This window comes from Gossypium raimondii, chromosome 10, assembly GCF_025698545.1.
Source record: "Gossypium raimondii isolate GPD5lz chromosome 10, ASM2569854v1, whole genome shotgun sequence".
NCBI classification, from domain to species: domain Eukaryota; kingdom Viridiplantae; phylum Streptophyta; class Magnoliopsida; order Malvales; family Malvaceae; genus Gossypium; species Gossypium raimondii.
The window spans coordinates 37,905,271-37,916,992 of record NC_068574.1 but is presented as its reverse complement, the minus strand read 5'-3'; the positions used below and the strand labels follow the sequence as shown (position 1 = coordinate 37,916,992).

The following is an 11,722-nucleotide window of genomic DNA, read 5'->3' as shown; positions in this document are numbered from 1 at the left end:
AGAAGAGAGTAGGTAGATATAATAAAGAAATTATCAATTATTTATAGTGTAAGTGTAACTATGAAAGTATTCTTTAATTAATGTAAGATTTATAGTATAAGTGTTTGAAATAGAGATTGTCACGTATCAAACAATTTTAATGTGAAAATGAAATTTATTTTCTTATTTAGTCATAACCTTATAATATATATATATATTAAAAATATTTTTATGGTTTTATACATTATAGGTTAATTAACTTAAATTTATAATAAATTATTATATTATATTTTACAAATTATTTCTAACAATTATTAGTTTTATAATACATTAAAATGTATTAAATTATTTATTTAATTTTGTTTTAGAATTAAGAAATTGAATCATATTGATTTAATAGTCAAACTTTTCAAGAAAAATAGTCAAACTTAAAACATACAAATAACAATAAAAATTCTATTACACACATACGCATGTGGAAATCACATATTTACAAATAGATTTGTATTTTAAAATAATATATAATAAATAATAAAATATATAATTTGGAACTAATTAAAAGAAATAATACATGAAATATGTGCAATATTAAAATAAAAAAATAAATTAATTTGTAAGTAAAACGGAATCTAAATACGTGGATACATCATTTTAAGAATATTAAATGAATACAATTATTTATCATGGTGTTGTCATCAATTCTAAGTTGATGTCTAGTTAATTTGTGACACCATCTAAATCAACAACATTATTAATACTAGAAATTCTAACACGCGCATATACGTATAGAAACTACGTATTTGGAATGCTTAAATGCGCTTATAAATAACATACAATAAATAATCAAATGTAAGATTTGAAACTAATAATAATAACAACACATATGCAATATACGAAATTAAGATAAAAAGTTTAAATTGTGAGTAAAAGGGAATTTAAATAGGATACATCGATTAATAATATTAAATGCACTTTAATTGTTTATCATAGCATTGTTATTTTCTTGAGTTAATATCGAGTTGACTTATGGATTAACTAAATTGACAATATTATCAATAAAATTATGACATGCCCATGATGCGAGTGAAGATAATTATATATATTTATTGAGAATTCACTTAACATCAAATGTCATTTTAGTTGAAATGACAAAGTTGAAAGTGTATATGTTCGGTGTTTCATGTTCAACCCATTGTAAGCATGAATTTTTTTCTAGATTTTATTTAAAAATTAAAATACTCTTAGATTAATATTTATTACTTTGTTAAAATAAGTGTGTTTTAATATTTTAATAATTAAGACCCGATTATGATAATATCAACCCAATTAAAATATTTCTATATAATATAGATAAATTTAAAATAATTTATATATTAAATTAATTACGAATGAAAGAATCTATCCAAAAATTTAGTCTATAAATATAAAATAATTCGAATCTAAAATGATTGATGGCAAAACTCACATAAATTAGAAATAAGTCGAAATTAAAACTAATTTGACATACAAAATTTAAATCTTATTAATCCGATCTAAATTCATCCATGTAAGATCAACCTGATCTACCTAAAGAGATTAATGTAAATTATATAAATACGTATCTCTCCTCCTTCTCATCTCATCCCTCGCACACAATTAGAAAAAAGAAAAAAAAGAGAAATAGTAAATTATCAGAAAAAATATTAAATTACAGAATAAAAGAATTTACTATAATAAATAGAAAAAAAAATATTTCCCCTGGGTTCTCTTCTCTTTCTTTGCTCGTTCTCTTGCTGCTACCCCTTTATTTTGTCTTTTGTCTCTGTTATCCTCTCTCTATAATCTCAAGAGAGCTGCCATAGCCCCTATTTGAACAAGCAAAAAGAAAAACTTTATTGGCTCTTCCGTTTCCAGGTTCGTTTTCACTATTCGATCTACACGATGTTTGCCCAAATCGTTTTGATTTTTCTTTTATTTATTGGGTTTTTATTTTTTATTTATTGTTTTCTAAGGGTTTGATTCTGGGGTTTTGGCGAAGAGGGGTTTGAGTCTGGCGATCTTTATTTTTCTTAGAGGGTTTAATTGAGCTTGAGTTTCATGTTATTGGGTCTTAATTTGATGGTTGTTTAACTTGGGTTTTATGGGTTGATTCATAGGATTCTGTTGAGCTTGATTATTGACTTTATTAAGATTTTCCCTGTTAGGGTTTTATTGGTTTTTAATTTAATTTGATTGATTGTAGTCGTTGAATCTGTCTAATTAAAATAATGATAGATTCTTTAAATTATATATGTTTTAAATATGAAAAACTTTGCTATTAAATTGCATATGAGCCTGATAAATTGTGTTTGTGCCAGTTGGTTTTGTGGAAACTTTAATGGTAAACGGCCGTGTAATTTTTGATGCAACTGTAGTTTTAATTTTGGGTTTTAGGATGCTGTGGTTAAATAAGATTGATTAGAGGATATATGCCTCCTTTGAAATGGTGTTTCTGATGATTTACATTTCGAAGTGAGGTTTAAGAGTTAATGATTTTGATTGGTTTTCTTAACCGGGTTCTTGATTTTGTAGCAAGTGGGGCACAAGGAGTGTGGGGAGGAGTTTTCTAGGGGAAAATGGCTGCAGTTGCAAGCGAGGAGACTGGAGTGGGAAGGTCCGTGGAGGGGATTTCAAGCGGGCAGCGTTGTCAAGCAGGGGAAGCGTTGGCAGAGTGGCGGTCTTTTGACCAGGTGGAAAACGGAACACCTTCAACCTCACCCCCTTACTGGGACTCTGATGATGATGATGGTGGTATGTGTATGGTTCCCCTTTGGTGTTTGGTTGAATGCCCTTTATCCTTTTGAACATTTATTAGTATACTGTCTGTTTATTCTCAACATTGATACTATTGAAGTGTTAAGTTGAATCCTTTATATATTAAATCTAGTGGATAATAAAATGCTGAATGGCATGATTAAAAAATTGGCTTGAATTTAGTTTTGGCTAGTCTATTGTGATTTTCTGTCTAAATTTTGGAATGCGACAGAGTGGTTCTCTAATGTTTAGAAATTACCTATAATAATAACTAGAATTGGTGGATTAGATTGTTGAAGCATGCATAAGCCACAGTTGTCTTGAGTGTAATGTTACTGTAGATTTGTTTCTTGTTAATTCTGTGTGAATTTATGTTTTTTAAGCTCTAACTCATTGATCAATGGTTGATTATAGAAGGTTTAACTAAAGCCTGGCTCTCATGACACATTCACCTCTTAAAAATTGGATTGAGCAGATATTTTTCTAACATACTGTTGTTTTGAATCTTTTTTTAATCTCCGGTACCCTTTATATGCAAGTTGCCTAGATGGATGGAAGGAGGATCTTTTTGAATGATTTCCTCCATATACACAAAGTTTCAGTACTCATGAATCATGATGTCCAGACAGGGATTGGATTTTATGGCTCAGGATTCTTTTTTTGTTTTAACTTCTTATTCTTTTTTTAAATGTCATGTGTATTTCAAGTACTAGTTATTTACTTTATATTTTCTCTTTTAAATGCCATCTGGAGTTCTTCAAGGTGCTCTTAACTGTATCTTCCTGACATATAACATGAGAGGTGAATAGGCTAGCCTGTTAGTTGAAGATGCTTGTTCTGAACTATTTTGAGTGCTCTAAATGCACAGTGATTTTTTTTTAAAAAAAAGAAAAGAAAAAGAAAGCACAAATGAAGCTGGGCTAGGGAATCGTTCTAGACATTTTCTCTATCAGTATCACATATATATATCTTTCAGTTTATGTATGAGCAATTTGGGATGCATTTTTGTTATTCTTCCGTTTTTTCTATGATTGAAATTTCTTGAACTGAGTTTGTTTCTTTATAATAACAGGTGAATGGGTTAGCTTGCTATTAGATGATACATGCTGTAACTATTTGCGTGTAAAAGAATTACAAATTAAGTTGGATTAGGGAATACTTATCAAGAAGTCCTGTCACTCTTTACTTTCTTTACACTTTCATTTTAAGTTTGAAGTTTTTGGTATATGTTCTTTTTGTTCTTCCCATCTTTTATGACCAAAGTTTCTTAAAGTGAGTTCACTTATTTTATAGGGCCAAGGCCTTCTGAATTATATGGAAAGTATACGTGGAAGATAGAGAAGTTTTCACAGATTAACAAAAGAGAACTTCGTAGTAATGCATTTGAAGTTGGTGGCTACAAGTGGTATGGGGCTGAAATATTGCTGGCTCTTATTGTCTACTTCTGCCCTTTCTCGTTCATAATTCTCATTCTGGATTCCTATTCTTTCATTTCATATTGAAATTCTATGTGGAGAATACGTTCTTGTACACACAAACAGATAAATCTTTTAGACTTTATAATGTTGTCCATAAAGAAACATATGCTTTTTCAGCAGGGAAAATTCACTAGTTTCGATTTGAACATTTTGCCATGTTTGACAGGTACATCTTAATTTACCCACAAGGTTGTGATGTTTGCAATCATCTCTCATTGTTTCTCTGTGTTGCTAATCATGACAAACTTCTTCCAGGTTAGATAGTTTCAGTAAATTACACAATGTATTTATTATCATTTATCTTTTGTTTATGGAGTTGAACTTATATGTTTCCTTGCTCTATTGGAGACAGGTTGGAGTCATTTTGCACAGTTTACAATAGCTGTCGTGAATAAAGATCCTAAGAAATCAAAATATTCAGGTTAGTTGTCCCACATTTCGTTTAGTTGCGATATTAGGGATCATGAATTATCAGCAACATTCTGTGGATTGCAGATACTTTACATCGATTCTGGAAGAAAGAGCATGACTGGGGATGGAAAAAGTTTATGGAGCTCTCTAAAGTTTATGATGGATTTATAGAATCTGACACACTTATCATAAAAGCTCAAGTTCAAGTCATCAGGTAATTTATTGTGAAGAAATCTTCTGCCTGTGGGGCTTCATTCAATAGTAGTCTATGTTGCTCGTACTCAGGTTTGTGTTGGATATGGGTATATTATATTTCTTGCTATAGTATGTTCAAGTTTTTTAATAAGTTTCTCCTTCTGTTTAGAGGGTCATATTCCTATACCCATGTTCGGATGTGTTAGACATGTGTACTTAAAGAAAAAGAGCGACATCATTAGTAGCAACATACATATGGAATTTGAATATTGTTCTTCATGCTTATCAGCAGAACTTTTGCAATCCTAGTTTTCAGTAAATATAAAATTCAGGATTAAACTCTTTATTGGTAATTGTTTCATTCTGCCATTGTATTATACCTTTGATGATAAAGTTGGCTTATTACTGCGGTCTTTTTGGTTTAAGAAGGTTCCTTGCCTTGAGTGGTTTCCTCATTTTGAAATTATTGCTTTGGCATGCTACAATCAAGTTGATTTGCTTTGGTAATTTGTGTACACCTGATCTAGTTTTTTTTCCATCTTGTGAGCAAATGTAATATTTTTGTTTTGAATTTGTAGGGAGAAAGCAGACCGACCTTTTCGTTGCCTTGATTGTCAGTATAGGAGAGAACTTGTTAGAGTGTATTTGACAAATGTAGAGCAAATTTGTCGCCGTTTTTTGGATGAGAGACAACAAAAGCTAGGGAAGTTGATAGAGGATAAAGCTAGCTGGTCAAGGTAAATGATTTATACACTGTCTTTTAATGATATGTTACTCATCTAGAACACTAAATTCAAGTTTTAACCATGTGCAGCATCTGTCTTTGAAGGATATGTTATATTTGAATGCTTTCCTTTTAGAGGGTTTTCTTTGTTCTTGCCACATCAAATTTCTTATTGCTTTGACATCATTTGTCAAAGTTGGCCTCAATTTTTTTAGACTTGGCAGTTTTTCTTTGTCCTTTTCTTCATGTTTTAAATGGCTCATGTTTGGTGACTTTGTTTCTCATCAGGTCATCACTTTTAGCTTTTTGTTGCTCTTCTTGAACTAATGTTTGCAAATGTTGCAGCTTCTGTGCTTTCTGGTTGGGGATTGACCAAAATGCCAGGCGCCGGATGTCCAGGGAGAAAGCAGAAGTGATTTTGAAAATAGTTGTGAAGCACTTTTTTATAGAGAAGGAAGTGACATCTACTTTGGTAATGGATTCACTTTATAGTGGGTTGAAGGCACTAGAAGGCCAGAGTAAGGGCAAGAAAGCAAAGTCCAAACTATTGGATGCTGAAGAAATGCCAGCACCGATTGTTCATATGGAAAAAGATATGTTTTTGTTGGTGGACGATGTGCTGCTACTTCTAAAAAGGGCAGCTTTGGAACCACTACCTCCGAAAGATGAGAAAGGTCCTCAAAACCGAACTAAGGTAAGTTCCTGAATATTGATGATAGGTTCAATGTTGTTAAGGGTGCTAAGCTCACTCAAGACGCAAAGTCCTCTCTAGAGCCCAATGTGCAAAGGTGAAAGGCACAAAAAAAAATGCTGTAAGGGGCATACTTATAAATAAATTAATAAATATATATGATACATTATGATTGGTCCATTAGTTACAAAAAAAATCAAAGAATTGAGTCTTCATTACAATAATATATATCAATCTTTGCTCCAAATACATATTACAAAATTATTAAAAATTACAATAGGAGAAAAAAGTATAGAGAAGGGGAAAAACAGTTAAAAGAATAATAAATAGTAGAAATGATAGAGAATATATATAAAACAAACATGTTTACCCTTGCTTGGTAGTGTCAGCATATGGTTTTTAAGATCAATGTTTGAGGGAGATTGAAGTTTTCAGTTTAATTATTTAACTAAGTTTAACTAATAAAGTGAGGGCTAGTAGTTTTATAATTAAAAAATTAAATAAATAATGATATTTTGAGTTTTAAAATAAAAAAGTTAAAAGTCGGCTTCAGTGGGCATTAAAGGTTTATTACTTTTTTGCTATAAGTGGTCATTTGAGTTTAGAAGAAAGAAGGGGAAAAAAAGGAAAGAGAGATTCCTAAAAGCTGGCTTCACCAGTTCAATGGAGCTAGCTTTTTTGTCACCTAGCATTGAAGCCCAAAATGCATTGGTGCGAGGGCCCATTTAAAATCTATGTTCTTAGACTCTTCATTTTTCATGAAGTACCCGTATCTGACACACGGATATGTGGATATGACCTCTAATGATCCTTCAAATATATGGAAAATGTTAGAAAAATCAACTATAGCTGTGTTGGATGCATGCTTGTATCTGACACTCACACCTGAGTCTGAGTAACATGGTTTAAAATAGCTTTGTCTGAGAAGGTTGATGGCGCAATCTTGTTTTCTCACTGTGCCTTATCACCTAGCTGAGTGCCTTAACAGCATTGGATAGGTTATAGTAAGAAAATCACATGTTTAAGGGAGTACAAAGTAATTTGTTCAGTTCCATTTTAAAATTTTTGGCAATTGATGAGAGCATATTAGTGGAATTTTCTTTACCTTTTTGTCCTAATAGGTGTTCCATCTAGTTTGGAAATAGATGCTTTTGCTTCCCTAGAAGCTAATGCTATTCCCATTTACTTCTCTGGGAAAGATAATTCCAGCCCTTCATAACATATTTATTTTGGTATTTTTAAAAAGCAACAATAAACAAAGCTTTTCCCTTTCTCAGCAAGTCTTCTCATTTTTCTGTAGGATGGAAATTCTGGAGAGGATTTCAACAAGGATTCAATTGAGCGTGATGAAAGACGTCTTACGGAATTGGGTCGCAGGACGGTGGAAATATTTGTTCTCTCTCATATTTTCAGGTACCGTGCTTTGTGATTCGGCCTTAAAATAATGATTGGTTATTTATGTCTCTCATTACTTCTGGAAATGCTGGTATGCGTCCTTGAAACTAGTATCAGCCACCAAATGAATATGCATGTATAAATATGATGATTCATTGGTATGTATCTGATATTTTTTTGTTTCCCCTATCAAGTAATGGACCCAAGGGAGTAATAAGTATGGCATTTGTTTTTGTGGGACAACTGGTTAATGGAGGGAAAATATTTGATGAGAGCCACTATATAATTTAAATGGTTCTCTCTCTAGTTTGCCTAGACATTTTTATCTGAAAATCGCAAATTTTATAGTTTACAAAGTTTTCTTACTAAGGGTGGGTTTGGATAGGCGGTTGGGTGCGGTGCGGTGTGTTTAGCTTACTTTTTGTCTCACGCTACAGTATCGCTACAGTATCTAATCTCACTGCCACCGCTGTTTTTACACTAACCGCAGGTAAACGCACCGCCTATTCAAACTAACCCTAAGTGAATGTCAATTATTTGCATTCTGTTACACTTAGCATCTATATATCTGCATGATAATCTGGTCACCATGAAAACACCATCCAGGATGGCAAATGCACTATAGTACGGAAGTTTATTCTCTTTCAGTGGGAGAGGGCGATATATGATCTTAGTCAACTTACCAGCTAAAAGAATCTTATAGAAATAGGGCGTTGTCTTATTTTCTGATGGTGGTTTATGCGCACAAATTTTGGTGGTAATTCAGTTACACTTGATTTTGTATTCCTTTATATGACCTTCTCTGCCAGCTTAATGGAAGGGTTGAATTCTTAATTTTCACATAGTGTTTCAAACTTCTTTTGAGCAATCTCTATAGGATATTAATGGGTGATGGTGATACTTATTTGAACCCATAGATGCCCTAATTTTTTGGTTACATACAGCAACAAGATTGAAGTTGCCTATCAGGAAGCTGTTGCTTTAAAAAGGCAAGAAGAACTCATCCGTGAAGAAGCTGCCTGGCTGGCAGAAAGCGAGCAGAAGGCTAAACGAGGAGCATCTGAGAAGGAGAAAAAATCAAAGAAAAAACAGGTATAATACCTGTTTTTGGTATGGTAGGATCTTAGCAGACATCCTGAATGAACTCTTCTTGGACCACCTCTGTCAAACAAAATGAAATAAAATATTGTTTCACATTCAATTTTTTTTTCTTCTGGTGATTATCTGAAGCATTCCCTAATTTACTTTGGGAAGCAATTTGAAGTGTGTTTGTGTGCTATACAAACATATGTACATATATATATTTATGGAGATTAAATTTGTTAAAGATTTTTCTTCTGTTCTGAATTTGATGCATTTCCAATGCTTATGTACTGCAGGCTAAGCAAAAACGAAATAATCGGAAAAACAAAGAGAAGGGGAGGGAGGACAAGGCTATTGTGGCAGCAGAGAGGAAGCACCAAGAATACCACCCCGATGATGAAAAGGAAGCCTCTGTGATGGTGGAGGAGCAGCCAGTGCCCGAAAAGGCTGATGTTCTGGGTGATGTTTCTGACTCCGTTGATGCTGCCACTGAAGTTCTTCAGCCTGACTCCGAAGACAGAGATGCTAGTCCTGTTAACTGGGATACAGATACCTCAGAAATCCATCCCCCCACAGAAGCCTGTACCAGTGGAATAAGTGGACTGTCATGTGTACAGAATGGAGTAGCTGATAAGAGGAGCCCATCTCTAATGGATGATAGTTCATCAACATGTTCAACAGACTCAGTACCGTCAGTGGTAATGAATGGTCCCTATAAAGGGAACTCATTTTCAAACAACCACAATAAAAAATCACTGAGCAGGTTAAGTATTGCTTAGGTTTCTTTTAATGCTTCTGGATGATATGACATGGTATTTATCTCATCTGACTCTTCAAATTTGTAGAGGAAGGAACCAGCGAAGTAAAACATTGAGTGATGGCAGTAGTTGGACTACAGAATCTGATTATCAGCCTCCTTGTCCTGCATTAGATGCAGGGCATCAAAATGATGTCACTGAAAGTAGCAAGGCTGGTGAAGCTGAGTTTGAGGCTGCTGTTTCCTCATCAGATCAGACAAAGTGGGCTGAGCAGGATGCTGTTAGGAAGGTGGTGTATATTGTTGTTCCATCTCATTAAATTCTTACCTCTTCTTGCCACTTCACAGTTGTATATTTATGATTGACATTTATCTTCTCGACGTAATAGGAAGAAGTTGTTTTGCCGCTAAAGAAACCAAGCACCAAAGATTCAGTTGATTTGGAAAGACCTAAAGAGAAGACGGCTGCTGGACCATCCTCTCCAAGAAGCCCTTCCAAAAATCTACTACCTGCTCAGCTTAGGTCAGAGGAAATGAGTGCTGGCAGTGTAGATTCTATTTCAGTTAGGAAGACATTATCAAACGGCTTGCAACAGAGTGATCAACCTGCATCTTCTAGTACATCAGTCCAAATAACTGGTATTTTGAAATCTGAGACTCAGAAGTCTGCGACTCCAAAACCATCTGAACCTACTATCCCACAAGTCCCTGTGATGTCAAGGCCCTCCAGTGCCCCTCTAATTCCTGGTACTAGGCCAACTACTCCTGTTGTTTCTATGGTTCAAACTACTCCTTTGCTTGCTCGATCAGTTAGTGCTGTTGGCCACTTGGGCCCTGACCTATCCCCCGCTGCTGGTTATGTTCCTCAATCTTACAGAAATGCCATAATGGGTAACCATAATGTTGCTTCTAGTTCAGCTGGTTTTACTCATTCCAACTCCCCTAGCTCAGGCATCAACCCATCACTAGTATACTCACAACCACCTGCCTTGGTTTCTGCACCACTGTATATGCCCCAGAGTTCTGGGAAGATGGAGCCAAATTCTGTCCAATCAGGCCTTCCATTTGGCTTGGTAACTAGGGAAACCTTTCGGAGTGCTCCCCACTGGATGGAGAATTCTCAGAGGGATAGCAGTAGAAGCATGCACTCTAATACTTTGCTTGGTGAATTTGAAAATCTTGACTTGTACAGGTCTGTGCAAAATGGGTCCCGGGAACACTTCTCAATGGAGTTTCCAGCCTGTGCATCTGGGCGTCAGACCCAAGGTGTCTTGGCAGACGAGTTTCCACATCTTGACATCATAAATGAGTTGCTTGATGAGGAACACAATGTTGGGAAGGCTGCTAGGGCAGGAGCAGGCTTCCATGCTCTTGGCAATGAGCCATATTTATTAAATCAGCATTTTCCTTTTCATTCCGATTTGGGCTTGTCAGATGGTATGGGATCCTCAAGTGGCTCGTGCAGATTTGAGCGAATGCGGAGTTACCATAATGATGGGTTCCAACAAGGTTATAGTAGTTCCTCCAGCAACCATTTCGATACAGAGAGGGAGTTTATTCCACAAGCTAGCCCCCTACATTATGCTAATGGACAACAAATTGATGGACTGGTCCCAAACCGGTGGCAAATGGCAGCTTCGGATCTGTCTTTACTCAGCATGAGGAATGCAGATGGTGAAAATTACGCATACTACAGCCCAGAGTATCCGAATATGGCATGTGGCATCAATGGCTATACCGTATTCCGACCTTCGAATGGGCACTGAAAAGAGGTAAACAACTAGGGGAGTTTGCCCACAAATTTGATTGTTACTTATCTGATGTAATAATTGATTTGAGGAAAATTTGATGGGGTCTCAGATTTGGAGTGAGTTTGTAATCTTTTTCATAAGGAAAACATTTTGTAAAGAGTGTTACTGCTGCCTTCTTTACATCAAGCATTTTTAGTTTCATTAGAAACGAGGCATTATCTCCATTTCCTTTATCTCTGCTTTACTTTTTTTTTTTAAACTCAATATGAATTGATTTTATTTAGTATTAATTTCAATCAGGTGTTGGGTAAATAATTAGTACATTGTCGGTAGAATTTAAAAATTCCACAAGCAGGGTTGAGGTGATGATAAATGTATATCAAGTATATGAAGTAGAGAAATTTAGTACAATGTTAGTGAAGTTTTTAAATTTTATAAGTAGTGTTAGGAGTTGACAAGTATCATATAGGGTTATAGTTTAATATT

General features: G+C 34.5%; 1 protein-coding gene across 2 annotated transcripts; it reads left to right on the top strand.

Moving 5' to 3' along the window:
• The first annotated feature begins 1,645 nt into the window (after window positions 1-1,645).
• LOC105776631 (TNF receptor-associated factor homolog 1b) lies at window positions 1,646-11,444 on the top strand. Of its 2 annotated transcripts, XM_012599403.2 has the most exons (13): window positions 1,650-1,872; window positions 2,530-2,748; window positions 4,045-4,156; window positions 4,396-4,484; window positions 4,582-4,650; window positions 4,725-4,854; window positions 5,414-5,572; window positions 5,905-6,253; window positions 7,551-7,663; window positions 8,590-8,737; window positions 9,025-9,491; window positions 9,574-9,775; window positions 9,875-11,444. In XM_012599403.2, the coding sequence occupies exons 2-13, from the start codon at window positions 2,574-2,576 to the stop codon at window positions 11,249-11,251; spliced, it is 3,390 nt and encodes a 1,129-aa protein (XP_012454857.1). In that variant the 5' UTR covers window positions 1,650-1,872; window positions 2,530-2,573; the 3' UTR covers window positions 11,252-11,444. The 2 variants fall into 2 exon arrangements, with proteins under 2 accessions (XP_052477589.1, XP_012454857.1); XM_052621629.1 differs by lacking the exon at window positions 5,414-5,572 and having other exon boundaries at window positions 1,646-1,872; window positions 5,959-6,253.
• Window positions 11,445-11,722: the final 278 nt, after the last annotated feature.

Bases quoted from the DNA above. Each gene is read 5' to 3' on its own strand.
- LOC105776631 (XM_012599403.2), top strand. From the start codon at position 2,574: ATGGCTGCAGTTGCAAGCGAGGAGACTGGAGTGGGAAGGTCCGTGGAG. The intron at 4,485-4,581 runs GTTAGATAGTTT...TATTGGAGACAG, and splicing joins TCATGACAAACTTCTTCCAG to GTTGGAGTCATTTTGCACAG. The intron at 7,664-8,589 runs GTACCGTGCTTT...GGTTACATACAG, and splicing joins GTTCTCTCTCATATTTTCAG to CAACAAGATTGAAGTTGCCT.